The sequence below is a fragment of the Ammospiza nelsoni genome, chromosome 2, assembly GCF_027579445.1.
Source record: "Ammospiza nelsoni isolate bAmmNel1 chromosome 2, bAmmNel1.pri, whole genome shotgun sequence".
Taxonomy (NCBI): Eukaryota; Metazoa; Chordata; class Aves; order Passeriformes; family Passerellidae; genus Ammospiza; species Ammospiza nelsoni.
The window spans coordinates 100974195-101001760 of NC_080634.1; the positions used below are offsets into that span (position 1 = coordinate 100974195).

The 27566-nt window shown below is 38.3% G+C and overlaps 1 protein-coding gene across 1 annotated transcript in view; it reads left to right on the forward strand.

Annotated features, from left to right (window-relative positions):
* Positions 1-27566, forward strand: part of FRMPD4 (FERM and PDZ domain containing 4) — a 292708-nt gene that overhangs the window by 210805 nt on the left and 54337 nt on the right. The window contains exons 3-4 of the mRNA XM_059466925.1: positions 17384-17544; positions 19647-19749. Coding sequence (XP_059322908.1) covers positions 17384-17544; positions 19647-19749 — 264 coding nt within the window. The remainder of the gene's footprint in view (positions 1-17383; positions 17545-19646; positions 19750-27566) is intronic.

Genomic DNA, 27566 nt, shown 5'->3' on the forward strand with positions numbered 1-27566 from the left:
GAACAGCTTCTGGCATAATTAATTTATTGGTACTACTAGGGAGACAGAAATGTTCTAGGCCACTAGTGCTTGTATATTACTAGGAAATACATAATAGGGAGGTTGGGGATACTGGGAATCTTCTAGTCCATTTGCAGAATAAAATCAGTTATCTGTTGAGAAGTACCGGGGAAATGATAAATGAGGATGTGCTTGGAGAACACGTCTATCTTAGTAAAGCTCCATTTTTATTTTTCCCTGTACATGAATATCCATTTTTGTCAGTTATCCAGCTGGCAGAAGTTATTTTTTGCCAAAGGAGAATTTCTTTTTCCTAGAGAACCCATGCTAAAGGAATTATTTCTCTTTGAGGCTTGGTAAAGGATACTTTAAAGGCATGCTGTGTAAACTTGAAAAGGTGCACTGTGTTGTCATTGAATCTTACAAATGTTTTGTTATATTATTACCAAGCTGCTATAGGCTTTGCACTGGTTAAAAATTTCGTGGCAGCCCACAGCCACTGTGGGCATCAGCCAAGGCAATGCCAGCCAATGGCAGGCTTGGCAGGTAAGAGCTGCAGTGCTGACAGGGGCAGGGATGCTTTGAGGAGAGATTGATCATCTCAAAGCCACAGAGAGTCAGTGGATGAGTTTGTTCCCAAGCTTGATTTATGTGCCACTGTATCTTGTTTGGCACCTTATTGTTATAATGAATTATTCCTTTATGGAAGCTCCTAGAGTTCCTCTGAGATATGCAAGCACATGTTGACTCTGTATTTAGCCTCACTATTAGTTAGTTATACCATATTTTTGATAAACAAGAAAAATAGCAGGACTTTTCCATGGAAGTTAATCCTTGTCATTGAGGCAGAAAATGCCTTCTGGTTACCTCTGTTTTTTTAAGGAGATGCAAAATGTGTCTGGCTGGTTTTGATTATTGTGAGCAAGGTTGTGGCATTTTAGGCTTTTTATATGTGATGTCACCAAAGCATTGATAGCACCCGAGGCTGCAAAGAAAAAAGATGCAGAAACTGCATCTATCTGGAAGCTTCAGAGGTGGGCATAGGAACCTTCATCTACTTTCCATGTGTGATTTATCATGATCTGTAGCTGACTTAGTGGGTAGAGCAGTAAGCAGTATTTTCAAACTGATATTTTCTGATATATATGGTTGAATTTAATCTGATCTAAGATAAGGTATGGTAAATAAGCCTATACCCAGTATATTATCCACTGTGAAGTACATTAAAAACAGAGTCAGAAAAACCCTCCCTGAGAACAGTGAATAAATTTGTGCTGGTAGTGTTTTTGTAAGTGTGATAGATCTAGAAATAGAACTGAGGCAGTGCTTGTTAGCAGAGATAGTACCTTCTACTGGGATGACAAAGATAGTTTGGGAAAAAACCCAAACCAATAAAAATCAAACCCATGCTTTTGGGCAACAAGATCTGGTTAAAAGCTTACTCATTTTCTCAGCTACATAAGCTACTCTAATAACTTGCTATTAGGCAAACTGGGACTCAAAGTAATTTTTTTATTCCTATAAGCTTTCCTTTACTGCTGTTCTTACAAAAATACAATTGCTACCTAAATAAATAGCCATTGCCCATGCAGCCTTGCTGAAAAGCAGCATGCCTTCCAGTATGCACGAACCTGTTATGTCATCCTTTATACAGCATCTGTTAAGATCCTAAGGATGTGAGTCCTGCCCAGAAGTGCTCCCCAGGCAGCTGCTGTTGTTGGGGTCTGGGTTCCTGTGCAGCTGCTCAGGGGTCAGGCACATGCTGGGGACTGTGTTTCTGGAGTTACCACTGATGCTGAGCTGAGCTTTGCTTCTGCAGCTGGCTGGACTAGGTGCCTGATTTGCTGGAATATATCCAGATAGACACAGAAATAATTTTAGAAGTTTCCACTAGTAGAAGACACAGGCTAATCAAAAATGCTTGACTTACAGTGTCTCCTTAGTGTATGTGCTTTCCCACAACTTGGGGTTCTCACTCCCAGTCTGTAAGATCTCAGCCCTAATTTGAAAAGACTCTGAGAGCTTGCTGCTAGAGCCAAGGACACCAATTCCCTGGCATATCAAACTTGCTGCTCAGGTTTGGAAAACATTGTGCAATGTGAACTGAGACTTGAGTCTGAATGCAATGTGTGCCTAACCTAGGCTGGTAGAGGCAGCTGCCTGCCTCATCATCCCCTGCACAGCTGAATTGAAACACTGGAATGGTGCTCTGAGCTCATCAGCATGAGTTCATTCCTTCCTGCAGGACCACTGTCCCTCTGCTCACGGCACAGTGGAGGGGTGTGAAAGTTTGAATGGAGCGGGTGAGGATGACAGCAGCATGTTGGGTCTTTATTTGCTGTTTATGGCCTTTGTTGATAGCATGAAGTAAGTCTTCTCTATAAATAGCTAGGGATGGAGGTAATTTTCTTTCCTGAAATCAGGTCATTTGTCCATGATTTCATTTTTTTGGCACAGAAACATATACTGCACTGCTTAGCATACTTGTACCAAAGCTGAGCTTTTAGAGGCTAGTCCAAAATTAGGAAGGACAAAGTACTGCATCCAGCCTTGTTGCCTTCTGATCCAAGCACATAATGTACTTATAAAAGATTATTAGCATGCAAAACCCCTTAAATATACTATTTTTTAAAAAGAGTTCTATTGAATGTAGGACAGCACTTTACCATATTTAGTAAACACTGTCCATGTTGCTTTGTGCCAGCAGCATCATTCATAGGATACAATTATACAAGATAAGCTTTATTAATGAATTAAGATTTTTATGATAGATCTCCCTGCTTTGTAGACCCATCTGCTTTGATGTTTCTTCCGATCAATCATTAGCATATATATACCTACTGAAGAATTCTCTTTTTTATCTTTTAGAGGACATGTCTTTCTGGCTAAAAACATAGACATTTCATTTCTCTAGTTTCAGTTTTTATAGCACAGTCTCCCATCCAATTTAATATTTATCAGTAGTAATAACTGACTGCCAGGGTATTTTCAACATTAATTCCGGGTGTCTGTGCAATGGAAAGTCCTGCATTCAGAATTACTAAGCAGACTATGCAGGCAGACACTTTGGCTGTAACTTGTTTGCTCATTTATATACAGAAGAATGGAGATGAATAGCTAATTTTGCTGCAGAGAGTTGTCTGCTTTGAATCCCAAATGCTCCATATTTTATAACTCCAGGAGCCTGGTCAAACTATTGTAATAGTCTTCCAATTGGTAGAAGGGATTAATTATTCCAAGCTTCTTTCTTTTTTTTCCTCTCCCTGCCCCTGCAACTTTCACTAAAAGAGAATCTGAATAATTATTTAGGGAGCAAATTAAATACTTCCAGTATGACTGATTTAAATTTCTCCTAAGGATTACACTGCAAGTGTAGTCTTGACTGAAGATCCATAAAGGAAAGCACATATAAAGGCAAAGGAAGACACACTGCAGCAGAGGAACTGGATATTTTCTGGAGATTTTTCCAGCAAGATTGTGCCATATTGTTTCAGTCTAAGGGATTGATTTGACCCTAACAGCACATAAATGCAGGTTTATTCCCAGCTGTTCAATGTGGGAATTGAACATTGCAGCCTCAAGTTTACAAGAGCTATGCAAAACTCAGATGAAAATCCAGTCTTCTGTTTGCCCTTAGTTACAGCTACAAGGAGATCTAAGAGGAAGAGACAGGTTTTGTTCTTGTAGAAAACATTCAGTTCATGCTCATGTTTTATTTCATCTGGCAATATGTACACAGCTTCAGGGCTGGATTAGTGATGGTTTTTCCTCCAAGGAGCTAAGCTCCACTATAGAAGATTTCCCAAGCAGCACAGTCACTGAAGCTGTGAGAAAAGAGGATACTGGTGATCACCCTGTGATCCCTACAAAGTGGCTTTAACTGAGTTTCTATGTGCTGGAGTAATTATACCCCTTTAAAATAAAAGTTGCTTTTGTCTCATCACTGTGAATTAACAGTGTCTCACCTAGATTTTACAGGGAAATGTCCTTTCAGTATGGCCAGAAGAACTGGGAATGCAGGCTGATGGAGCAGACTGAGAATGGCAGTGCAGAATTTGATGGATGGTGAGATTATAATGTTGCCAAGGCTTCCCAATATTTTTCTATTTCCCATAAAGACTGCTTTTGTCTTCCCTGACCTGAGTTTTACCTGGATGTTACTATAAGTCAGGCTGCCTGTGGATTCAGGAAGGAATGAAATACTGATTGATGTATGAGTTAATCTGTAAGAAAGGATCCTGGTAGGAAAAACACAAGTTTGGTTTCTTTTTCAGTCTTTGGAAGGAAGCTGGAAGTAAGATATGGAAGTTATGGAGGCTTCTAAACAGTTTTCCTTGTAATTTTTTCCTGCATTGATAATGTCACAGGTATAATATTGAGTGTTCCCAGCAGACCAGAAGTTTAACTGTGAATTTTGTGTTTGCAGTAGCAACTCTTTCCCCACACTATATACAATTAAGAGGAATAGAGAAGTTGCTGATGAGTAGTTTCTCCTCCGATATCACCTCTACCCCTTCCCATTTCTCCTCTGTTTCATGGTTTAACTATGAAAGAAGTCACCCTGGATTTGGTGTGCTCATGTTCCTTGGGCTTTTTTCCTCTCCTATCTCCACTCTTGCAAGAACGTATATGTGGCCAGGCGTTTAGCTGGATTTTGGCTGCTGGGTTTTTTTCCCCCAAGATGGTGCTAGTGAGGATGGGATTCTTCTTTCATACCTGAGTGTTCTAAATTCTTGCTATGCATTAGCTATTTTATATAGAAAAAACTTCAGGTTTATTTTTAAAGTGGTTTTATTTTCCTATCCTTCTGTCTTAGGAAAAGAGAAGAAAAGCTTCATTGAAGTGGTGTAACAGAAATATTTATTGCAAAACATTTTCTATTTTTTCTGTAGCTGCAAGTTTTTTTCTGGTTTGTTTTGGGGTTTGTTTTTTTTTAAAAGCTTCATGTATTTGGATCAGGCCATAACTGGGAGGTAGAAATACAGGACCTAAAACTGGCAAAAGAGTAATCTGCATAACTCTACAGATTATGGATGGAGAAGCTTAAATGAGACTTCTTCTAAACACATTATTTTGTTCCTACTATTTCATTTATAGCAAAACTATAATGGACAGACAAAAGATCCCCTAAATTGCTCATGCTTTAGTTGATCTCATTCTTTACACAAAATAAAATAAGTACCTGTGTTCTACAAGGATATGAATTTGATTTAAAATGTTAAAACATTTCCAAATCTATTCCTTATGTTTATGAACATAAGTAGTAGAGCAGTTGAGGTTGTCAGAACAGTGAGTAGGTTAATTATCCATCGCTGAAGAAGACTTGCTGTTTTCTCTTGCCAGATGTTTGAATTAATTTTTGAAAATAGTAGAGCTTTGCTTTGTTTTTATTCCAGCTGTTTTAAATCAATTGTGAGAATGTATGACTCATATTTCAAAACAGAATTCAGAGTAATTTAATTTCCTGATATGACAGATTTTTTCTGTCCTATCCCCAAATCTGAATTATGTCATTTTTGAAGTTAAACTGCTTGTCAGAAATAAGTAAAACTTCTCTAATTAATCTTTCTGAGTTCTTGATTTGTAAAATAACAATTTCATTTGCATATGTTTGCTATATTATTAAATTATGAAAATGTATTCCATTTATAGACTAGACTCTCTGTGGTTTTAAAATATAAATGTTGGTTTGTTGAGTAATTAATGATGGGAAGGGCTGGTTTGCTTTTGAAGAATTTGTGCTTCCTACATAGACTGGCTTCTTATTCTATTAAAAATCAGTCTACTAAGTGTCCAGAAATTTATTTCCTAGTTGTAGGAAATAAATTGTAGGCTGTGATGTGACCAAGATATGCATAATTCCTGGATCTGTCAGCAAAAATATTGTATGTAGAAGGGAATCATAGAAGTTTGGAAAAAACCTTTAAGATCATAAAGTCCAACCATTAACCCAGCGCTGCCAAGTTCACCGCTAAACCATGTCCTCAGTTTTACACATCTTATAAATACCTCTGGAGTTGGTTCCCTGTTCCAATCCTTGACAAACAGTTTCTTTAAGAAATTTTTCAAATATCCAACCTAGACCTCCTCTGACACACCTTGATGCCATTTCCTCTTGTTCTGTTGCTTGTTACTGGGAAGGGACCGATCCCCAAGTCACCAAAAGCTCCTCTCAGGTGATTGTAGGGAGTGACAAGGTCTCCTCTGAGTCTTCTCCAGTCTGAACACTCCCAGGTCCCTCAGCCACTCCTCATAAGGTTTGTGTTCCAGACCCTTGGTGAGCTCCACTAACCCTCTCTGAAATCAGACTGTTTGGTTTGGCTTGGCTTTCCATTTCTTGGTGGAAATGTTCTTTACTTTAATGGCAGACATTTAAAACCAGAGTTCAGCATGCTTTGTATGGACACTAAAATGAGGCCACAGTATATTTTATAGAGAGTTGAGGTTTCACTGGTATAATTAGGCAGATGTTTCCCACTTTTTTTTTTTTTTTTCTTCCCATGTGCTGGGCCATGCAGTTTAAATTCTACCCTGTGTTTTGCAGGCCACTGTGGTTTAATAATGCTCTGTGCAAATTAAGGGGTTTTGGGCCAGGAAGTGTTATCTAACTAGAAAAACACTCTTTTATAGAATGCCCTCTGTAGTGGAAGTAATTTACATAGAAAATTGTGAACTTCATCACTGGAATGTTTCCTACAAAATTGATTTTATCCTTATGGCGTGGACTAAGCTTCATAGGGGATAGTATTGGTCTAAATTTGGCTACAGCTAGATAATCAGATCATACAAGAATGATATTTAAATAAGTGTCTAGTTCAGCACTTATTTTAGTTTTGTGGTGGTTTTGCTAAAAAAAAAAAAAAAAAAAAAAAAAAACCCAAACCAAAAACCTTGGTTTTGTATGGCTGCCAACTGCCACTCTTTCCATATAGTCCTGAACCCCAGATCAGCCCAATCCTAAGCAGATCTACACTTACAAGATAAAGTGATATACCTTTACTGCCAATGGCTCAGATCTATCCTTGCTCTTAAGTTTCAGAAGATAAGGAAGAAATTAATATATTTCAGAATGTTAGTTATGGCTTATTTTCTTCAAGTTTGGCCTGTTCTGTCAGTCTGATCTGTCTATGTACAAAAAGAGACATGACAGTTTCCAGGCTGAAAATGTGTACTGCAGGCGTGCAGTATCAATGACCAAGATTTTGTTTTAATTGTATTTGTTTTTCTGAAAGTCCAAGCCTTTAAAGTCATTTTTTCATCATTGTATTTAATGTCAGAATTGCACTAGTGTTGTTTTTCCTTAAAAAAACCCCAACATTCCAAAGTGCTTTATGTACTTTCTCAGTTAAGAAACCTTGAAGGCCTTTATTATAATGTTTTTCATGAGATGGGGCTTTGCAGAGTTTATCAGCTCTAGATTTCAGAGGAGAGTGACATGTCTGTGGCTTAAACAGAAAGAAAACCATCTGTAGAATTGTTCTGAACTCCAAAGTGAAGATTGTCATAGTTTGGAATTAACTGCTTGCATTACTGAGAGCTTTCACTGTTTACAGAGAATTGGGACTTCTTGAGATAAACAGGGAGAGCTGATGTGCTGATCAGCCTGGCTGCAACTTCCATCGTAATTTATTTTTTTGTGTCAAGGTTACTGTACACGACACTTTTGTTTGACCTTTTTCTTCACCTGTAAGTAAGGGGTTTCTATCTGATAGGCTTCCCTAAAGCAGCTGTCACTCCAGTTTAACTCCAATGCACCTGTTTTGAAATGTTGTATATTACTTTATTTCTCCTTCACCACTTGAGGAAGCTTGCTGGCAGTTACAAATTGAAGGAGGTAATGATTCCTGTGCATTGTTACCACACATAGTGTCTTGAATAATATTTACATAGATACTATTAAACACAATGGATTGGAAGTGGGCAGCTTCTTGCATAGGTAAGTAGGTAAATAGAAATTACTTACAGGCTTTAGCAAAGGCTTCTTTGATATAATGAAGCTGCACTATGATCTGCAGCACCCCTATTTCTAAGATATATGAAATAGCCTAGGGTTACTAGAAGTGTTCTCACTTAGAAAGGTTAGCTGCTTACTTTGGAATGTAAAAGTAAGTCCAGAAAAATAATTCAGCCATTTGTGCTGAAGTATAGAGAGTAATGTATCAGGAAAAAAATCCAAAGATCAAACACACCTAATTTTTTTCTCCCTTAATATCCTATGCTTAATTTTTGCATGACAGCTCTATCTGGCAGCCTCACATCCCATCAGTGCAATCTGTCATTCTAACTTATTTCAATTAAGTTCTCTTTTTCATTTTGCATTTGCTGAGGAGTCATAATGGCATGCTCCCAAATCAGCAGTCAAGAAGAGTAATTCTTTCTATTTGTAGTTGTTGAAAGAAAGGAGAAAGGAAGAGTTGGTTTCTTTGTTTCCTCTCTGTCCTGAAGGCCTTCTCCAGAATTACAGGACTAGGAGATTTGCTTTGAAGACTAATTGTGAAGACTTTGTTACAGATCATGAAGGTTTGAATTTGGGACTTTTGTGAGCTATTATGAAAATCTTTTAAATTCATTCTATTCCCCTTGGTTGCTTGCAGATCCCTTTCTGTCTCGAAGCTGGAGAATGAAAGGTTTTCCTTGAAGTCATTTTATCAGTTCAGGAGTTGGACATCTTTATAAAAGTAACTTCGTGATATTTCCTGTGCTGGAATTTCCAGTGAAGAGAATTCATACCCATCAAGGGAAACTGGAGACAGCTGGTTGTACTGATGTATAGGCTGCTCCTCTGTGTTACTCTGAACTTGGACAAACTCAATGTTTTTAACTGGGTTGTTGTGTTGCCCTTTCCTAAAGTGAACATACAGAACAGGCACAGTCTGCTTCTGAGTGCAGAGAGCTGTACTGGCCAGAGTGAGGTAAACTCAGGGTTTATATCATACATGAGCATTTAAATACTTGGTTGTCGATAAACTAAGCAGGTGCAGTACTGAGTACCCACTGTTTATCAACTCACCCATATGCTGGTGTTTCACCTGTTTTGACACTGGCAGCTAATGTTCAGCGTTCCCTGAGAAAGGTTGCACTTTGCCCAAGAGGCAGTTGGCTGAATGCTGGAGTGACACGGTGCCATCAGAAGGCCTCGTATTGTTCAAGAGCCCTCCACTGTAACTGGAAAGGAAGGAAATGAGTAGATTATTCAAAGCCCTTTCTGTAACCTGCTCCTCCATTCAGTTGCTGAAGGAATGAGGAAGATTAAGTTCAAAGGATTAACAAATGGGTTTTGCTTCTTCTGTAATTGCTTATCTCCACATGCTCATAACAGCACTGAGTTCCCAGGAGTTAGGCAGGTACAGAACAGTCAAAGCAGGGGCTTCAGTGTTTCATCTATTTGGTCATGCCAAGCCCAGCTCTGCCAGGGGGTTACAATGGGCACATGAAATTTGCATTCCAACTTCTTACCCTGTCATCAGGTTACCCACACTCAGTATTCACAGAGAGTGACGTGTGATTGTTGGAGCAAGCTTCCAGCATTGCACCAGATGAGATTTTTTTTAGTTAGTAGCTTTCCTAATCTAATCAGCACCTTAAAAGCAATTTCTATGCTGCTTCTCCTCCCTTGTTCTTTTTATAACATTTCAGTTGGACAAATTGTCCATGTTGAGTTGGAGATGGCAGCTCCTTTTACTTGCTGGATGGGAAATGCTGGCAGCCCTTAGCACAGGTCTGTGCTTTTGGTTGCAGACTTGGGCCAGGCAGGGCTGACAGATTGCTCTTGATGGGGTTAGTGTGAAATCTCCAAAGCAGGATGAATAGGAGTTGTTTGTTCTGTTTTCCAGAGGACACTTTCAGCCCAAATGGATTTATTGTGTATTTGCAGGTTGGGTATTTTTTTTTCCTTTTCTATGTCTGTAGTTGCAACAGGGTTTATTGATGCATGTGCAGAGGATAATGAAAAGCTACATTTCAGATCATCCTTAAGGGCCTTAAAGTAGTTCACTTTTCTAAACAGAGTAGCTAAGATCACTTTAAGAAAAATGCTTTATCTCGGGATAAAACCTGGGTATACTTCAAATCCTAACTTTGTAAGAAATTCCTGCTGTGCAGGAAAGCCAGTAATTCTGATTTCTAGCAGAAACATCTTGCACAGTTTCCTTCTTGAAGGAGCTGGGCCAGGCAAGTGGTCAAATATCCTGCCTCCCTGTGCTATACTGCTGCCCTTGCTGCTTATGAAAGAGTTGACCTGTGAAAAAGCTTCTTTCAGGAAGGAAATACCAGTGATTTTGTGGCATTGTAAATCTGCAAATCTTTTTTCCAGGAAAAGGCAAGGACCAATTGGTGGTTAAACCAGCCAATGTTTGCCATTTGCCATTTCTGCTGGCTTGCTCTCTCCCACATTTTGGATTACCCTGTGTCTGCACAGCTCCAGCCCAGGGCTTGCCCTGGAATTTCTTGTGGAAGGCAGTTCATCCATAGCTTCATCCGTCCAGTCTTGTACATATGAGAATTTTGTGAGCTTCCTTTAGCTGTGAAAACCTGCTCAAGAATGGGCCCCTGGATCTCTGTCAATGACAGGCTTGGAAACCAAGAGTATTTCTGCTGAACCTGGTGTCCCCCAGGGGGGAGAAGTTTGCTGGGACAGAAACTGAGTGCAGGGTGCCATTCAGCAGTGTGCAGGAGCATAACTGCATGTTAGGGGGTGGGCTGTCCATGTGCATTACTGCCACATGTCCATGGCTGCAGTTCAGACTTAGTTGTCATGGCACACCCCTGTTGGCTGTGCATTTTGGGCAGTGAGTCAGAGGCTGGCATCATGCTCAGCTTCCAGGGGAGGCAGTTCCAGCATTTGGGTGGTCCTTTCTCCACCAATTTTCACTGAGATGTTTCTGTGCAATTTCTGCTATTTGGCATGTGCCTGTAAAGTCCTGTCCTAATACAAAAGGCAGGAAATCCAACCTTCATCATGAACAGAGCCTTTGATATGTTTGTGGCTACCCTGAGAGAAGAATAATTTAAAAAGATAATTTCTCTAGCAATCTGTAGATACAATACTCAAAGCAAGCAACTGCTAGTTGGCAGCTGGGGCTTGAGGCTTATTTCCATGTCTTTGTGGGATTCAACTATAGAAGTTTGGGTTTTTTTCTTCCCTATATATGACATTCCTATATAGAATAAGGCAGAATGCAGAAGTATTCACATTTTACACATGTAATAACATGAGTCCTAATTGTCATTGTGAATTATATTTTCAGTGTGTTTTCCCCAATGCCTGACTAAAGTTGAGCATAAATCTTTGTAGCTCTCTGAATTTGTATTCATGTCAGTTTTATTCAGTGCAATTTTGGTTGACTTTGCCTTGCTTTAGATTGCAGATCATGCCCAACAGTGGAAGAGTGGATTTTGAAATTTTTTTACGTGTCAGATTTCCCTATATCCAATTTTATCAAAAAAGCTGTCACCCACTTCTTCTGAAACCAGCAAACCTTTTTCTTTCTAATTACATTTTTACCATATGTTCATCCAGATGGCATATGCCAAACATTTTCTAGGGTGTTATAAAATGACCTGACTTTGGAGGATTTAACTGTTGAAGAAGCTTTAAAAAAAAAAAATTTGACACTGGGGCCAAAAAAAAGTAGTCCTAGAAAGAAACAAAAACATCTGATAAATAGCCCCAGTTGCATTTTGTGGCTGTGATACTGAATTCTTGGTATATACACCTGCACAAAAAATCCAGTAAAAATAGAGGAAATGTTTTTTTGAAGTGTTAAAAGTTGACTCTTTTTTAAACACCGAAAAGAAAATTTTTGTCTGTTGAATATCTCTAAAAAAATTCTAGCGCTTTGAGTGATTTTCTGGTTTCCTGCAAAATGGAGCAAAAAAGAGTTTGTCAAGGCACCAGATTCTCTGTAGGAGCAGCAGTTCTACTGAGCAATGTAATAACTACTTGTGCACTTTTTTCTTGAAATATCATTTTCAAGTAAAAGGCAGTTGATGCATGGTTTTGACACTTGTGTCCTAGTTCTTAATAATTCTTGGGGGATTGCTTAGAGAAAATAAATTAACTTGGGATATACTGAGAGGTTCCAGGAAGAAAGGAAGGAAGGAAATTATTTTTCATATTTAGCTACTAGTTAAGCTAAATTAACGAAGATGAGTTTTTCATTTTCTGGAGGGTTTGCATATTTCTTCATCTCTATGACAGTTCTCTTTTAACTGTCATTGTTATTTTGGTAGTCTTTCCAAATTATCAAGCAGGAAAATACAGAATACGCTCATGTTATCAGTTTCCATGAATCTGTCTCAAGTCTCAAGCCATTTCACTTAGTGCTAATTCCTGAAGAACAGTGATTGAATGAGAATTAAATCTACTTCCTTGTTCCTTCCTTGCTACAATAGCTTTTCCCACTCCCAGGAAATTTTGAGTGCAGAGCCCAAGACTCTGAGTATCACAGAGTTCATAGAATATCAAGAGGTTATTTTGGGGCAGGATGGGCAGAGACTCATGGCAGGGACTCAGATAATTGCAAATGAAAGTTTGTTCAGTGTCCTTAACTTGCACAGATCTTGTTGAAAATGACAACTGCAATCAACAAAGCAGATCCTCCACCTCCTCCAAATTAATGAGACAGGATTTTAATGGTGCTCAACAATTTGAAGTGGTTTTGTTATTTCTGAATTCAACCTTTGGTAAAAAGTCCTTATCTCCATCCTCCTTGCCCACTTCCACTCATTAGTCTCTGAGTGATTTGACATTTCCACAGACTCTTCTCTGTCATTGACCAAGTTTACACCTGCTGTGTCTCAAGTGAAAAAGAGTCTATTTTTTAGGTAAATCGATCTGTATAGCAGAAATACCGTAACTATTTAAAAGCAAAGGATTAAACACCCCCAAATTGCAAGCTGGTGTTAAGCAGCATGTCTCCACCCTGTCCAAATATGATGCAACAGCTGATTGATTACAGTTGTTTTAGAGTTTGTGGGTGTGCAGCTGTATTCAACTCAGTTTGAGGTATTGCTTTCTCTGCTTTCTTTTTGGAAGTCTTTGCAGAATGGAGATAAAGTTGTTCTGGTTGTTACTTATTTCTAAAATAATGTTTATCATATTAGGATTGCTGGTTCATACCATAGTTTTCAGTTTCTTAGAAGAGTTAAAGCTCTAAGCATTTTTCTGTGGAAATGAAAACTCCATTTTTTGTCAAAAAAACCTTCTGACATGTCAGGGAATGACATATCAAAATGCAAAGGCTAAAAAGCATCGTACTCAGACACTTTGCTTTTAATTACTATTAAGCATTATTAAATCAAGCTCTGGATTGCAGTCTTTGTTTATATATTTCTTGGATTATTCAGCCTGTAATTTACATAAGGACAATGCTAGGAAGGTTTCCATGGAAAATATTACCAAGTTAATAACTTTGAAGCTAATTATGTGAAGATTCAAAGTGTCAATCTTAAACTACACCTCTGACTAAGCCAAGCATGAATTTGGATATGCAAATGTTAAATTAGGCTCCTCATAATGTCCTGAGCTTCTGAATTGTGTTTGCAGGTGCTAGCTGCCTGATGCAGCTGATCAGTGCTCCACAGGGTGTTTGTCTTTCCTAATTTTCTTCCTCCTTTGCTCACTGTAGGCCCTTTTGGGGGCAAGTGTGTGCATGAATTTTATGCCACCCTGCAATGTCTCTATTCTGCTCTGTGTTGGTGCATGCTCGCTCAGATGCCTCCTCTCTCATTTCCCCTGTTACCTTCTATATTGGCTGGAGCAGTTTCCACAGAGGGTTTTTGAGAGTAAGTGCTTATGATTGCACTTCTGCTATGATTTTCCATAGCTGGTAGTTTATCTCTCAGAAGGGTCTGGTATATAAAATCTCTGTTCAAGAAATTCCCAAAGAATTTTTGTCCTTTATCTGGCAGCAGTCTCCCACTGCTGACAACATGAGTGCCTCAGAGAAGATGGCCTTTTGCAAAGCAGGGACTAATCTCAGCTTGAAAATGGGAGGAAAGAAGTGTCTTTCTTTGAAAAGACAATTTAAGGACAGCTTGACTTTGTGTACATGGAAAGAACAGTTCATATTTAAAATCTTAGGCTTTTTCTTTTCTCCCATTTTTCCTTGAGAAAAGTAAATCTTTAGCTATGATGTAAGAACTGTATCTAAATGTATATAAATAAATTTTTTAAGATGTTTGAAGCAAATAGCAAGTTTGTAGTGTTGCAGTTATTCTTCTGAGATCTTGCACAGTATAAGGGACATTCTAGGTAGGGTTCTCCATAGTGGCTTTTTTGAGTCCAAGCTTATTAGATTCTGGTTTAGAACTCGTAGCATAGTTATTTGCAGAAGTTAATATTTTTCATAGCTGAGACAGAGATCAAATACCTCCAATTAATGCAAAATTCAAATTAGTCCTGAACTGTGGTATCACAACTGGCATCTCAATAATGAACTAACCACAGGAGGAAGCAGGTTTGTCAATGTACCATCACAAAAAGCTTTGAGCATTCATCTGATCTCTTCTGGGATCATATTTATACATCTTGCTACTCTCTTGAAGTACACCCCCAACATACTGAATGGCACAAGAATATCTGATGCAGCAAGCTGTGGAAGTGTGAGCTGCAGTCTTTTTAGTTGATGTATTCCAAGGTGGATAACCTTAAAAATCAATAGTGTCTGCTGTGCCTCTCAGAATCATGATGGACTGCTCCTGGCTGATCCTCTTGCTTAGGCTTTGAATAACTGATGCTGTGCTGCTGCAGATCCTCAGCACCAGCCAAGGCAAGGGCTGGAGCTTCCAGGAGCAGGGCTGCTCTCTTAAGCAAATCTCTGCCTGCTCTTAGAATTTGTTATGTGAAGTGCTGCTGTTTGTTGGGGGCTTTTGAGGCTGTTTTGAGGCTTTTCCTTTTTAAAACAGATTGCAAAAGTGTTAGAAGACAGAGGAAGTACAATGTAGTAGTACAATGGAAGTAGTTTTCAAAGGCTCAAGCAGTATTTTCACATTGCTTGTAAATATGGTATTTTCTCTTTGGGACAGAAGGCACTTTCTGTTTGGGCTTGTAGTGCCCCAAAAATGGAAACAGCTATTAGGAAAAAATTATTAAATAGATTATCTTAACTTTGTGGAAAGTGGGGCTGTCGTCAAAGAGAGGTAAAAAATGCAGAGTTTTGTCTTCTCTACCAAAACAAAGCTCTCAAGTTGAGATAGATAGTTTTTTAGACACCAGTGACACCTCAGAAATTGTCTCATTAGAAAGAAAAAGTGTTTGAATATCTAGATGCACAAACCACAAATACGAATTTATGGAGAGGAGATACGTGGGACGTCTTGAAGATAGATTTCTTAAAGGGTCTGTGTATAATTATCTAGGTTTTCTAACAGTTCATTGGAAAAAGAAAATAGAATGTTATCTAAAATAAACTGACAAAAGCTGGAGGAGCAGGAGGAGGAAGATAATGAAGTATCAGATGTGATGCTCTAGCTGGTAAAAAACAAGTACTTTCTTTGCTGACCTCACCTTATGCATATATAAAGAGAGCACAGAGATATTCTCTTGCTCTCTTATTTTTGTAAGGAAGTAGTTTCTGCTGCCTCTGATCATATGCATAAAAAGACAGCATGTTACTCTTAGGCAGACTGAATCTAGTCATAGGGATAGAAAGCTTCTTTGAAGAAAAGCCCTAGAAAAATCCAGTAACAGAAATAGACTCCCACTGAGAGTTTATTGAGATTTTGCTGCTCTTCTGTGTATCAGTAATGAAGCAGACCATGGAGAGAAAGTAAATTGATGTCATGCCCAAGGTGTATCTGTTGGGGAAAGATCAGAGAAGTTTTTGCATGTCATTGATGCTGAAAACAGATCTCTGAATAGTACCTTTCTCCTTATGGACTGCCAGTTTGGAGTTCTTCAGGGTGTTGTGTTCACAGATGGAAAAGGGACAGGTGGTGAGAGCAACAATGCTGGTTGCACAGTATGTCCCTTAACTCTCAGTTTATGTTATATGTAAAATTATCCAATACTTGACTTTAAATATTGTTAATTACTCATGAGGACACCAATGGATGATACTGCCTAGTGCTGTAGGGATATCTGCCTCTCTGATGGGCATTTCAGAGTTCTCAGGCTGGGCACATGGTCAGTTACCTTTCTCAGAGCCTGTGCCCTCTCTGCAGATGGGGCTGGAACTTGGCTTCCCCCATTTGTCTATTTACCATGAGCTAGAGTCATTCAGCACTTGCAGACTTACAGTCTCTTGAAGGCAAAAAAAGAGTTAACTCTTGGCCAGGCAACTTAAAACAAATATTATCTGAGGTCTCTCAGGACTGCAACGAGTTGATGCCATGACCTGAAATCTTTATACTGTGCTGACCAGATATTGCTTGTTGCCTGCAGTGGTGGTTTGGTATCCTGAAGCACATGAGTTCAATGGATGGTGTTTGGGGTATGACACTGGAGTGGTCTCTTTGTCTGTCTGATTGGCACTGGGAGTTGGTAGCTGTGATTCAGTGTGGACTCCAACCACTGGGTGGAAAATGCAAAGTATGTTTTGGTTCTGACTGTGTACAGCATCAGCCATGTTTCAGTGTTTATTAATGTTAATTTAGTATCTTTATGCTTTTAAGCTGTTACCTATTTCATGGATATGGGATGTTGGATAGGTTTCATCCTTTCTATTTTCTACTTGAAAACTCAAGATCTTTCCCTCCAGCCATGAGAATTTTTTCTTCTAGGTACAATAAATAGGCTTTGTCATAACATGTAGAAGAAAGCAAAGTAAAACTTTCAGAAATTCCACATAAATATATTTTCTTGATTTTTTTTTTGTTTGTTTGTGCCCTGAAACATTTTCAAGTGATTTCAGATAGTTTATCCAAATAGCAAATATTGAGCTGTTATGGATGCCACAGGAAGGGAGAGGATTCAGTTCAGAAACTTGCTTAACATGATAGATCCCCAAATAAAAATGTGTGTTCTCTTTTTAAAAAGTCTGACAGATTATAATGGTTGGGTTTTATGTTATGAGCTGGTCACTACTATTATTTTCCCCTTCTAAAAACTGAAGGGTGAAAAATTCAAGCGCAGATGACAAAGGCTTTATTATCAGGTTGTTTTTCTTTCATATATGGGATATGATTAAATGCATGCTGTCAAAAAGAGACCTCTTTAAAGCCTGATACTATTGATTATTATTTGAGACCTGCCAGCAGCATTATTACTTAATGCATAAGAAAATCTAATAAAAAGTTATTAAGTTGGTGCTTTAGTTCCTCTAGTGAGAACGTTTCAGATATTCATCTCATATCGTTGCACAAATTGCTTGGCTCAAGTAGATACCACAAAACCATGTTTTAATGATTTTTTTCCTTTTTCCATCTTTTATTTTTTTCACAGTCACATGACACAATCAGCCACATTTGAAGACCCTCGAATAGAGAGCTGCCAAATAACCCCTCCAGCCCCTCGGAAAGTGGAAATGAGGAGGGATCCTGTGCTAGGATTTGGGTTTGTGGCTGGTAGTGAAAAGCCAGTTGTTGTACGCTCAGTAACACCAGGTATGTTTTCCCCAACTGACCCCAGAAGAAAACTTTGATTTAGGCTACTAAGATGAAATGCAACTACAAATTTGAGAACTGTTGAAATATTCAGGCAGGCAAAGTAATCACAAATACTAGATATGATTTTTAGCCTTGTTTTACCCAGTGGTTTCCTTCTTCGCACTCATTTTTGAACATCACATAAATGTATTGGCAAAAAGCCAGTTTGGAGTTATTGCTCAGAGCCATTACTATTGTTTGCTTTAAAAAAGTTAACCCATTTCATTCAAGGAAAGAAGGTCTTCTCCCTGCTATCTTTACATTGGTTTGCTGTCATCTTCATTACCATTGAATCAGCATTTTCAAGAGGTATGTTGAGTTCTGAGATTAAAACTTGCATATTTTTCATTCTCACCATCGCCTTCCCAAAGAAAGCTAGTTTTCTAAAAACAATATCTCTTTCTGAAAAAGAGGATGTTACTACTGGATTTTTTTTCTTTAATGAATGCATCTGTATAACTATATGGTTAAAAGCCAGGTCAAAAGATATCCCCAAACATCTTACCTGCAGTGAAAATTAGTGAGGATTGTGATCTCTTTGAAGTTATAAGAAACCAGCCCTGGGATAATCTGTTTCCCAAATCACAGGCTCCTGCTCTCTATGCTCAAAAGTCCAGCTGTTATGTAAAATTGCAGCCAAGGGCAGGGATTTGACTTTGCTCCTGTTCAATATGTTCTCCAGAACCCCCACAGAGAGCAGAGCAGAGAGAGGCAAAATCGACTCTGTGAAGTTCTGATGTCATTTACCAACGTGTGTGCATTGATTACATTTGTATTGCTTTCACATGAAGTGAGCAGTGTAACTAATATTTGAACCAGATCCAGACAGCTCATTTCTCTCAGCTTGGCATTATTAATGTAGTTTTATGTTAAAATTTGGAAATAGTGTTTACTATGTTCTGTTCCGAGTGAATAGGAGGAAATATGAGCTCAGGACAACATTCTCATACATGGATTTGTATCCATTTATGTGGGATATGGAAGTGGAGTAAAGTTTTCAAAGCAAACAGGAAAGGATCAGCATTAGCTCAGTTGTTCAATGAATTGGTTTTGATGCTGAAGCATTTTATTTTTAGACTTTATCTTCATAATGGTAATATTATTTGGTTTTTTATGTATCATCACTGCAGAGTGTAAAGACAAAGACTAGAGAGGATATATCTCTACAATAGGAACTGTGATGTTACATCAACTTCTGGGCATGTAAATGTGCTGAGAAACAAAGTAATGTGTGCATTTTATAAAATACAATGCACTCAATGTGCATTTCAGTAGTGCCAGAATCCAAACCACATAGACATATAAATGACTGATTGTCTATTCAGACTAATGCTAAATATTCATGTCTAACGGAAAGCGTCAATGCTTTTGGATGTACCCGTGTTCATCAAGTGGTAGGAATCCAGCAGAAAAGAGATTCAAGCAGCTGGAGTATAAAAACTTTCTGTCTCCAACTAAAGAAAACAGGTCTGCTGTGCCTAGAACAGTAAAATCATAGGATAGACCTGTGAATGACATTCAAATACGTGAGTGATTTTTCATAGGAGAGAGGAATAAGATGTTCTCTGGCGTTCTTTGCCTGGGACAGGAAACAATGTATTGCAACCAGGAAGATCTGGTATATTTACCATGGGAAAAGACTTCCTGTTCTTAAGAGTAGATAAACAGGATCATTTTTTTACAAGAAAAGAAATCCTTCTCAAGGTGGTCTTACAAAATATCAGACAAACATTGATCAAGGATGATTAAAATACGGTTGATCACACCTTAACGGGTGCATAAGTCCACGGCTTATGGGTCCTTCTGGCCCTTCAGAAAACTAAGCCCTTAGTTTAGGTGGTTAGATACAGGTTTAGAACTTGAGGAACTTCAGTAGATGCTTCTAAACCACTAGCTTGCAAGATTTTCCTGGTGAGGGAGTACTGGTAACGTCAGAAATAGTGTAAAAATGTCATTAGCTGAAGAAAAAACACACTTGTAGTATATGAACAACAGTATCTGTGTGTTTACAATGGTCTGCTAACCTGTGCTCTTTTTTTTCTTTCTTCATTTGTCTGCAGGCGGCCCCTCTGAAGGAAAGCTTATACCAGGGGACCAGATCATAATGATTAATGATGAGCCAGTCAGCACTGCTCCAAGGGAGAGAGTCATCGACCTTGTCAGGTAGTGGATGTCCTGTCACTTAAACTACAAACCCAGTGACTTATTGCCTTGTGCAGTCATTCAGTAGTACAGCAAGTCTTGCCTTCCAATGGCTGAGAAAAGAGAAAATAATTTTGCTTTAGTTATAATGAAGAATGATGAATTATTTCAATGTTTAAATGAAGTGTCCTCTTAAAATGTCATCTGATTAGCTGAAAAGGTATAAAACCATCCAGGAGTAGCTCCAAAGTACATAAGTATCAAAAGAGGAATAGTATTTTCCTGGTATTCTTTTTTTTTTTTTATGGATTGTTGAAAAGATGGTTCCTGAAGCATGGAAGTTCCACTCACTGTTGCATTACTGTTCATTTTTCACATGAAGAAAGTCAAGTCAGGTTTGTCTTATGTGAAGAATAAAGAAAATGTGGTAGGGTGATTCTTGAGAGTGAATGAATGCATGTAAGTATATAGGGAAGCTCAAAAAATGTTTAAGTGGAATGCAGGTAGGTGAGTTTGTGTGAAAGAAGCAGGCAGGAAAGAGAAGAAGAGAAGAAGACAAAAAAAAGTGGCTGGGGATAATACAGGAAAGGAGAAATGTCAGTATTTGTAATGGGATGTAGAAGGAAAGGAAGGACAGTGACTGATAAATGCTAAGGATATAGAAAAAATTCATTGCAATTCATATAACAAATTTTGCTTTTGGAGTAACAAGAAATGTTAATGCATTGCACAGAAAAATGGCAAGTAACTAAAAAAATAAACTCAAGCATTAATAAGTTAAATTCCAGTAGCCTAGTTGCTGTACCTGTGCTGGAAATAGCTCAGGAGAACAAAATATGGTGCAAAAGCCATTGAACAGCACCCAGCTTTGTTTCTGTATTCTTCCCATTGGTGTAAACTCTGAATTGTGGGTCTTGTTGATTCCTGAGAGATGCTCAGGTTTTAATGGTACAGGTGCCTCTTCTCAAAACTTAAAGCTATCAGTGTTTTCACTGTAACCTGTGTAATTTTGAGAAGTCACATTTGTTTACAGAAATTTGGCCAGGAAGTGCCACAGCAGTTGTACTCTTCCTGCAAATGACTGCTCGTTTACTGGGGATTTAGCTGAAAGAAAACTTCCAAAGATGGCGCAGAAATGGTATAAAAATGTCAGCAATGCTGACAACCTTCATCTGTGTTAGGTGGGATTAAACTATATTTTGAGATTTTCTTCAAAAAGGTGTTAATCTGCAAGTCAACTAACAAACAAAACTTGCTAAGAGCTTCTTATGATGAGTAGACTCCTCAAACTGAAAGAACTGTCCTGCTCCTAATAAACTTCTGTCTTGTGCTCTGTGTAGACTGCTGGTATAAGCCTCAAAAATAGTCTTGTACTCATTTCTGAGGTCTTTGTTTCTCAGTAAAGCAGTAATATTGTCTTCTTCATTCTTTCCCTGATTCTTTGATATTAAGCAAAGTTAGGTTCTCTGTCTCATTTTCTGCTTCTAGCAATATGTAGTAATAACAGCAAGGAAAATAGACTGATTAGACCTGAGACAAACTTAATTTATTGTATAGTTGATTCTCTGTCTGCGCTCAAATGAGATACTCAATTAGAATGTCACCCTTCCCAATTACATTGACTACATAAGTAATGTCAAATTAAGTGTTGTTTTGTTCCAGGGAAAGCTTTAGGTGATTCTTTTCTTATACTGTAATTCTACCTCTGCTCTCAAAACCTGTCCGCTGTTGGGATTTTGACAGAAATTCATTCTTTGATGAAATTTGGGAGTGAAATATACTGGGGTTGTATGTTACAGCATTTGAAAAAACAGCTTTCTTTTCATGCTGGTGGACATGCCTGGAATGACTACACACTGTCAATGAGCAGTCCTGACACCACAGCAGAGGCAATTCTTTACACCAATAAAATAGTGAATCTCTTCTGTATAACTGAAGGTTTTCATATGGACTAGATACATTTACAACTTTTCAATGCATCTGTATTTTTCAATATGCATGGGAGAAGTTTTGAAATCTTGTTTTCCTGCAGGTAGCAGTGATCAGTATTGAAGGTGTTTTAAATGCATGGGTTACACAATGGGCATAATCACAAAAGCACAGAAGAACTGAGAGGAGACTTCTGGAGGTTATCCAGTCTAATCTCTTGCTCCAGGCCAGGTAGTGTCAAAGTTAGATGTGGCTGCTCAGCACTTGCCTAATCAAGTCTTTAATATCTCAAAATACGGCGATTTCACAACCACACTGGGTAGATGTTTCAGTTCCTAACCAGTGGCCTTTCAAAAAAACATTGGCCAACTTCTTTATCAGCTTTAGATGCATCCCATCTTGGCCCATGGACTTGTGAATGTCACTTTTACCTAAGCAATCCCTAATTCAGCCTTTGTCTGCCTCCGTTCCCTAAATTCTGTCACTGAGCTCAGGGACCAGGATAGCAGACCTTGACACTAAAGGCCAAAGCCAAGAAAGCATCAAGCATCTGAGCTTGTTCAGTATCCTTCATCAGGATACCCACTCAATTTAGCAGTAAGTTTGTACTTCCCTTGGCTTTCACTGCTATTGTGGTTGTAGAGACCCTTTTTTTTATCCTTCATCCATCCTGGATAAGTTTCAGTGCTCACTGAGCTTTGCAAACCCCATCCCTGCCTGACCAGGTACAGCTTCTCGGTTTCTCTTGGGTTTCTCTTCAAACTTCACCAGGATTACGGAAGCCAAAACTTCCAAGCAAAATACACATAAATGTTAGATGTTAAGTCAACCTTGAATGTTAAACTGAGTTTTTAATGAAACACGACATTTGTTTTCCAACAAAACATTGTCAGAAAATTAACTTGTGAAAAGAGTTATGAGCTTGAAGAAAAAGAAAAGGATGAGGCAATTTCTGCTTTCTTTAAAAAAGTCTATCTTTTAAAAAAAATTCAAAACTTTCAAAAAAATATTAAAAAATTAAAAATTCCACCAAAAAGGGTAACTGAAAAATGTCAATAAAATCTTTTTTTTTTGTTGTTAGGAAAACGCATATCCCTAACCAATAAATTAGCTTTATTTCTAAACTGCCCACAAAATAAATGAGAGTAATTTCTTTTAGATAATTTTTTTTTCTTCAGCCCTTTTCCTATCAGCTCCAAATTCATTGTCTAACTGTTACTCCTACTGGATAAGAAACAGATAGACTAGTTTTTCAAGAAAGTCCCTTTTTTTTAATGGTTTTACTACAGCAAATTCAAGAAGTTAAAGGCAATGCATAATACAGAAATTTTCCTATTGGCTTTTTATAACATTATAATATTTTAATTATGTGGGTTTTTTAAGCATTCATTACTGAAAATAATCTTCCTTAAGTAGAAAACTGTTATAGCTACTTCTGCTGACTCCAGGGGGTGCTGAGCAGGAACCTGGTGAGAGATTTTGTTTTTTAAGAATGAGTGACACTCTTGTATCCTAGGAAGTCTTAGGTCTGAAGATTATCAGGGACATTCATTATAAATATCCCCTGTAGGTCATTCTGATCCATTGAGTTCTTTAGGCTCTGCTTTACTGGCAACACTTAATTAGTGTTCAAGTTGTCCTTTGAAAGCCAGGGTTGCAGAAATATGAATCAGGTTTGGTTTGCAGACAAAATGCATTTGGACTCATTATTTCTGGGTGCTGTTCAATGGCTTTTGCACCATATTTTGTTCTCCTGAGCTATTTCCAACGCAAACTCAGAAGTCATGTTTATAGTTTCTCTTGCAAAGAGAGGTCAGTTTTATGGAAGTCACTTGAGGTTGTGGTCAAGATGAATTCCATTCAAGACAGACAGTTACAGAACTTCAAAAAAGAGGAAGAAACAAGATCACTTTTCTAAATGTAAGCTTCAAGTCAAGGCAAGTAGCAAGCGAACAGAATACAAAGGATGTATTTGAAGTGCAGTCAGTTCAAAATTTATCAGGAGCTATTTATGTTGGATTTATTTTGCTGCTGATATGGATTCTGTGAGTTATAGCTTTTCACACATACTTAACAGTAAGTATTTTGAGATACCATTGAGGTCATAGCACAATGGAGCAATTTTTCCTTATATGACGGTGAGCAACAATGCAATGCTGACATATTAGAAGGTATATGAGTGTATGATATCAATTAATTGGTTGCTCAGAAGTTCATGTATCTCATTATCATTGGTTAATGTTACATTTTTATCTGTTTAAGAATCAGCTTAACCAACCTTTTTTTTTTTTAAACAAACATCTAACAAGTAATTTGCCTTATTAGCTGTTCATAGGCAACTCCTATATCATGAATAACTTGTTTTTCTTAGATTGCACCGAGTAGGCATTAGTCTACAAGGATCCCAACATATGTAAACTGTCTTTTCATTTAGAAAGGTATTTTAAGTGACACACAAGTGTACTGATTACTCCATAAACCAGTGAGTAGTGGCATGGCAGTGGTACTTTGTTCACACTTTAATTAAAATACTTATCCAGGCTGCCATCCAGGAGAAATTGGCATCTGAGGAGTGTAATCCATCTGAAATACTTGTTTTGGAAAAGCTAGCCTGTTGCAGAAAGCTTTATTGACTAAAGAAGAAGAACAAAGAAGTATTTTTAAGTAGAAACCTGACTTCTAGGTTGCTAAATTAGGTTAGGTAGTCCATTCCTTGCAACTATAACAGCATAAATCAGTATTTGATATCCTCTGGAATTCCACTAAAAATACCTATATTGCAAAGCAAGAAATGAGAAAGGTGAAATTCATTAAGGGATTTTATTTCTTGTTGGCTCTATTTTCTGTTTAAGAGAAATGACTCAAAAACATCTCTGAAATAACTCTTTCTTTGGCATGTTAATGTCACAGCAAGTTTTCATCAAGAGGATCTAGAGGATTCTTTCAATTCTGCCGTAGAATTTATGGTTTAATAGTGTATTGCCACAAGACTGGAGAGAAGGAACCCTCCAGGATTTTAGGCTGCATGTTGCATTTTAAGTGCTAACATGAATTTAATCAATACTGACCTTCCTCACCATCATTGTGAAATGAATGAGGATTCTGTCACTCCCATTTGACTCTGTGTATGTCATGGAACCACTTTTCCTACTCTGCATTCTCAGAGCTAAATGCAAGTGTAAAAGGGAGCTCAGTGACAGTGCCTGTCATCATAATCATCTTACAGCAGCTGAAAAGGACTCTTTTCAAATGTTCCTGGATGTAGTTTAGACATTTTCTTATACTGAAGTAATTTTGGCGGACTTAGTATTAAAGATATTCTTTCTTCATCAGCATCATAGAGAAAAAAATCAAGCATATTAAGCTATTGTCTATGATACTGCTTAGCAACCATGAACCTTGAAAACTGCTTTTTCTGAAAAACCAGTCATGCAGACATTTTAATTTGAAGGTACTCCCAGTTCAGTAAATGAATCTGGAGGCTGTACCCACTTTGTGTCAGGCCTTGATTAATGAATTGCTAGTGTTTTAGGTTTTAAACACAAAATGGTGAACAAAGGGACAAAATGCTGGACCAAGTGATCTGTCAGAGTTTTACAAGTGCCATCAATGGAGATAAGCTTTCTGCCAGGGCATTTAATTAGCTACATCTGATCAGCTAGCCCATGCAGGGAGCTCAGTCAGGATACTAGAAGTCAGTTCCCCTCCGTCCTGAGGGGTATTGTTAGATATATATCTTCTATCTTTTGAGATGTTTCTGCAACATAATGCTGAGATAACTGGATCATACTTCAAATTTACTCTGAATCTGTGAGAGCACATGTTTAATATTATCTCATTTATCTTCTTTTCTGGGCTGTTGTGGTGCTTCTTGTTCTTGAGCTAATATATTGAAGGCTAATTCAGGTTTCTCCAGATTTTAATTACTAATCTGCAATAACATTTCAGAAATGCCCACCCACCTTTTCAAAGGCGTGTAAGAGCTGAAAGCTGTACAGAGTTATTACTTGTTATTGTTAAAATCAATGCCAACTGTGGACATTGTTCTCTTTTAAATCCATCCTATCTCTCAAATCATGCAGTGTCATATCCTTGCTGATTCTTGGGAGAAAGTTGACTGACATGGTTTAGAAAGGTTTGGCCTTGATAATTCAGATGTTCTGAGATCTTAATTTGTTGTGTAAACTTCATTTTCTTTTTGTGTTAACCATGCTGAATGGCCCTCAGAGTCAGCAAGTGTAGGCCCTTTTTTGAAAATTCAAGGCTAATGTGTCATCTGTTTGAAATGTTGTGTTATCATCTCACTCTGTTCTCTAGAAAAAGGAGTCAGCTGTGATGAATTTCAGGTCAGCTGTTTCTTAACAAGTTGCTTTATGGAACGCGAGGGCATGAATGGAGATGTGGAACAGCTGTGCCCAAAACACAAGTAACTGTACTGATTGGTTCTTCAGATGTGAACCAGCAAATGTTGCTCTCATTAGCTTGTTCTGATGAGCTTATTGCTTCTCATCCAACTAAACAAAAGTGTCAGCCTGTCCAAATGGAAGATTTGCTCTAAAGCCAAATGCACTGATGAGAATGTTTCAGAGTAGTTGTTTCCATGTAAAGTCAGTCAAATGAATACCCAGATTTGAGTTTATTATGAATCAATGCTTCCATGTGATGAATTACCTTTATATTGCATGCTCTGCAATAGATGTTTATCCTTCTTTGTACTGTTTATGCAAGCTTTGTGCATCAAAGGATGCATCCAGTTGGAATATGGAGCAGGAGGTAGCTAAAATCTCCCACCCTGTGTTTGGCGTAGGGAGGGTTGGAGAGTAGGTGTCAAACTACTGCAATTGCAAGGTTTCTCTTTCCCAGCTGCATTATATGTCTCTTTTGGAGTGACATTTCCAAATCCTCAAAGACAATGTTGGGCAAGCCAGCCCTTTACACTGTGCTGTTTGTACTTGAATGTTCTGTGGATGCCGTGAAGACATTACAACAGGACAGCGACACTTACACAGGTTTATTCACTATGAAATGTAATCAGCAGAAAAGTAGAAGTCAGGGAGAAACACAAGCCAGAGACAGTTTCAGGAGCTGTTTGGGAAACACCAGACTCTGCAGAACAGTTTCTGGGACTGGGGAAGCACTATAGGCTGACAGGAGAGGATTGTGCCATGCACCTGGGGCTGCCAGCATGGTGTGCTGTGAAGTATGAAGATGACAGAGATGCCTTCACCACTGCATGCACAGAACTCACAAAGTAACTCTGTCCTTACAGAAGTGTCTGTCTGCCCTCACTGGAAAGTTGACAACTCCCTTATCCTGCCAGTCAGTTGCTGACTAATTCAGCACATACACATCAGCTAATGAAGCTACTGTAAGGGCAAAACATAGCCGTTTCTGAGAAGAAATGATGGTTGTGGGCCTGTCATGCTTTGGGAAGGCTTTCACAATGTGACTTTTCCCAGTGATGGCATCAGCATTCCCTTTTATCCTGAGCCAGTGCCGGCTGTATGAATCACAGAAATTAACTGGTTTTCATCTGCTGTCTAAATAGCTTCAGGATGACAGAGAAGTAGTTCTTTAAAACACTGATATGTAGGTTGCCTTGTCAATAAAGTGGCTTGTAGTTTCTCTGAATTATACTAAAATGCTGTATTTTGATAGAAAGATGGCAAAGGTGATGTCAAGAGCTGAGAGGCAAACATGACATTTTTATGGTTATGTAAGTTGACCCTTGGAGACTTCTGTCAGCTACAGGTACATAGTATGAGAGAAAGGCATTTCCATTGCCTCCTTGTAAGGAATGCTGTTTTGAAGGTGGCAGTTTTACATGCACCAGTGTTCATAGGAGGTAAAAGGCAATTTAAACTGCTGAGAGAGAAGGGTGAAAGGACTGTGACCAATTTGCAATGTCT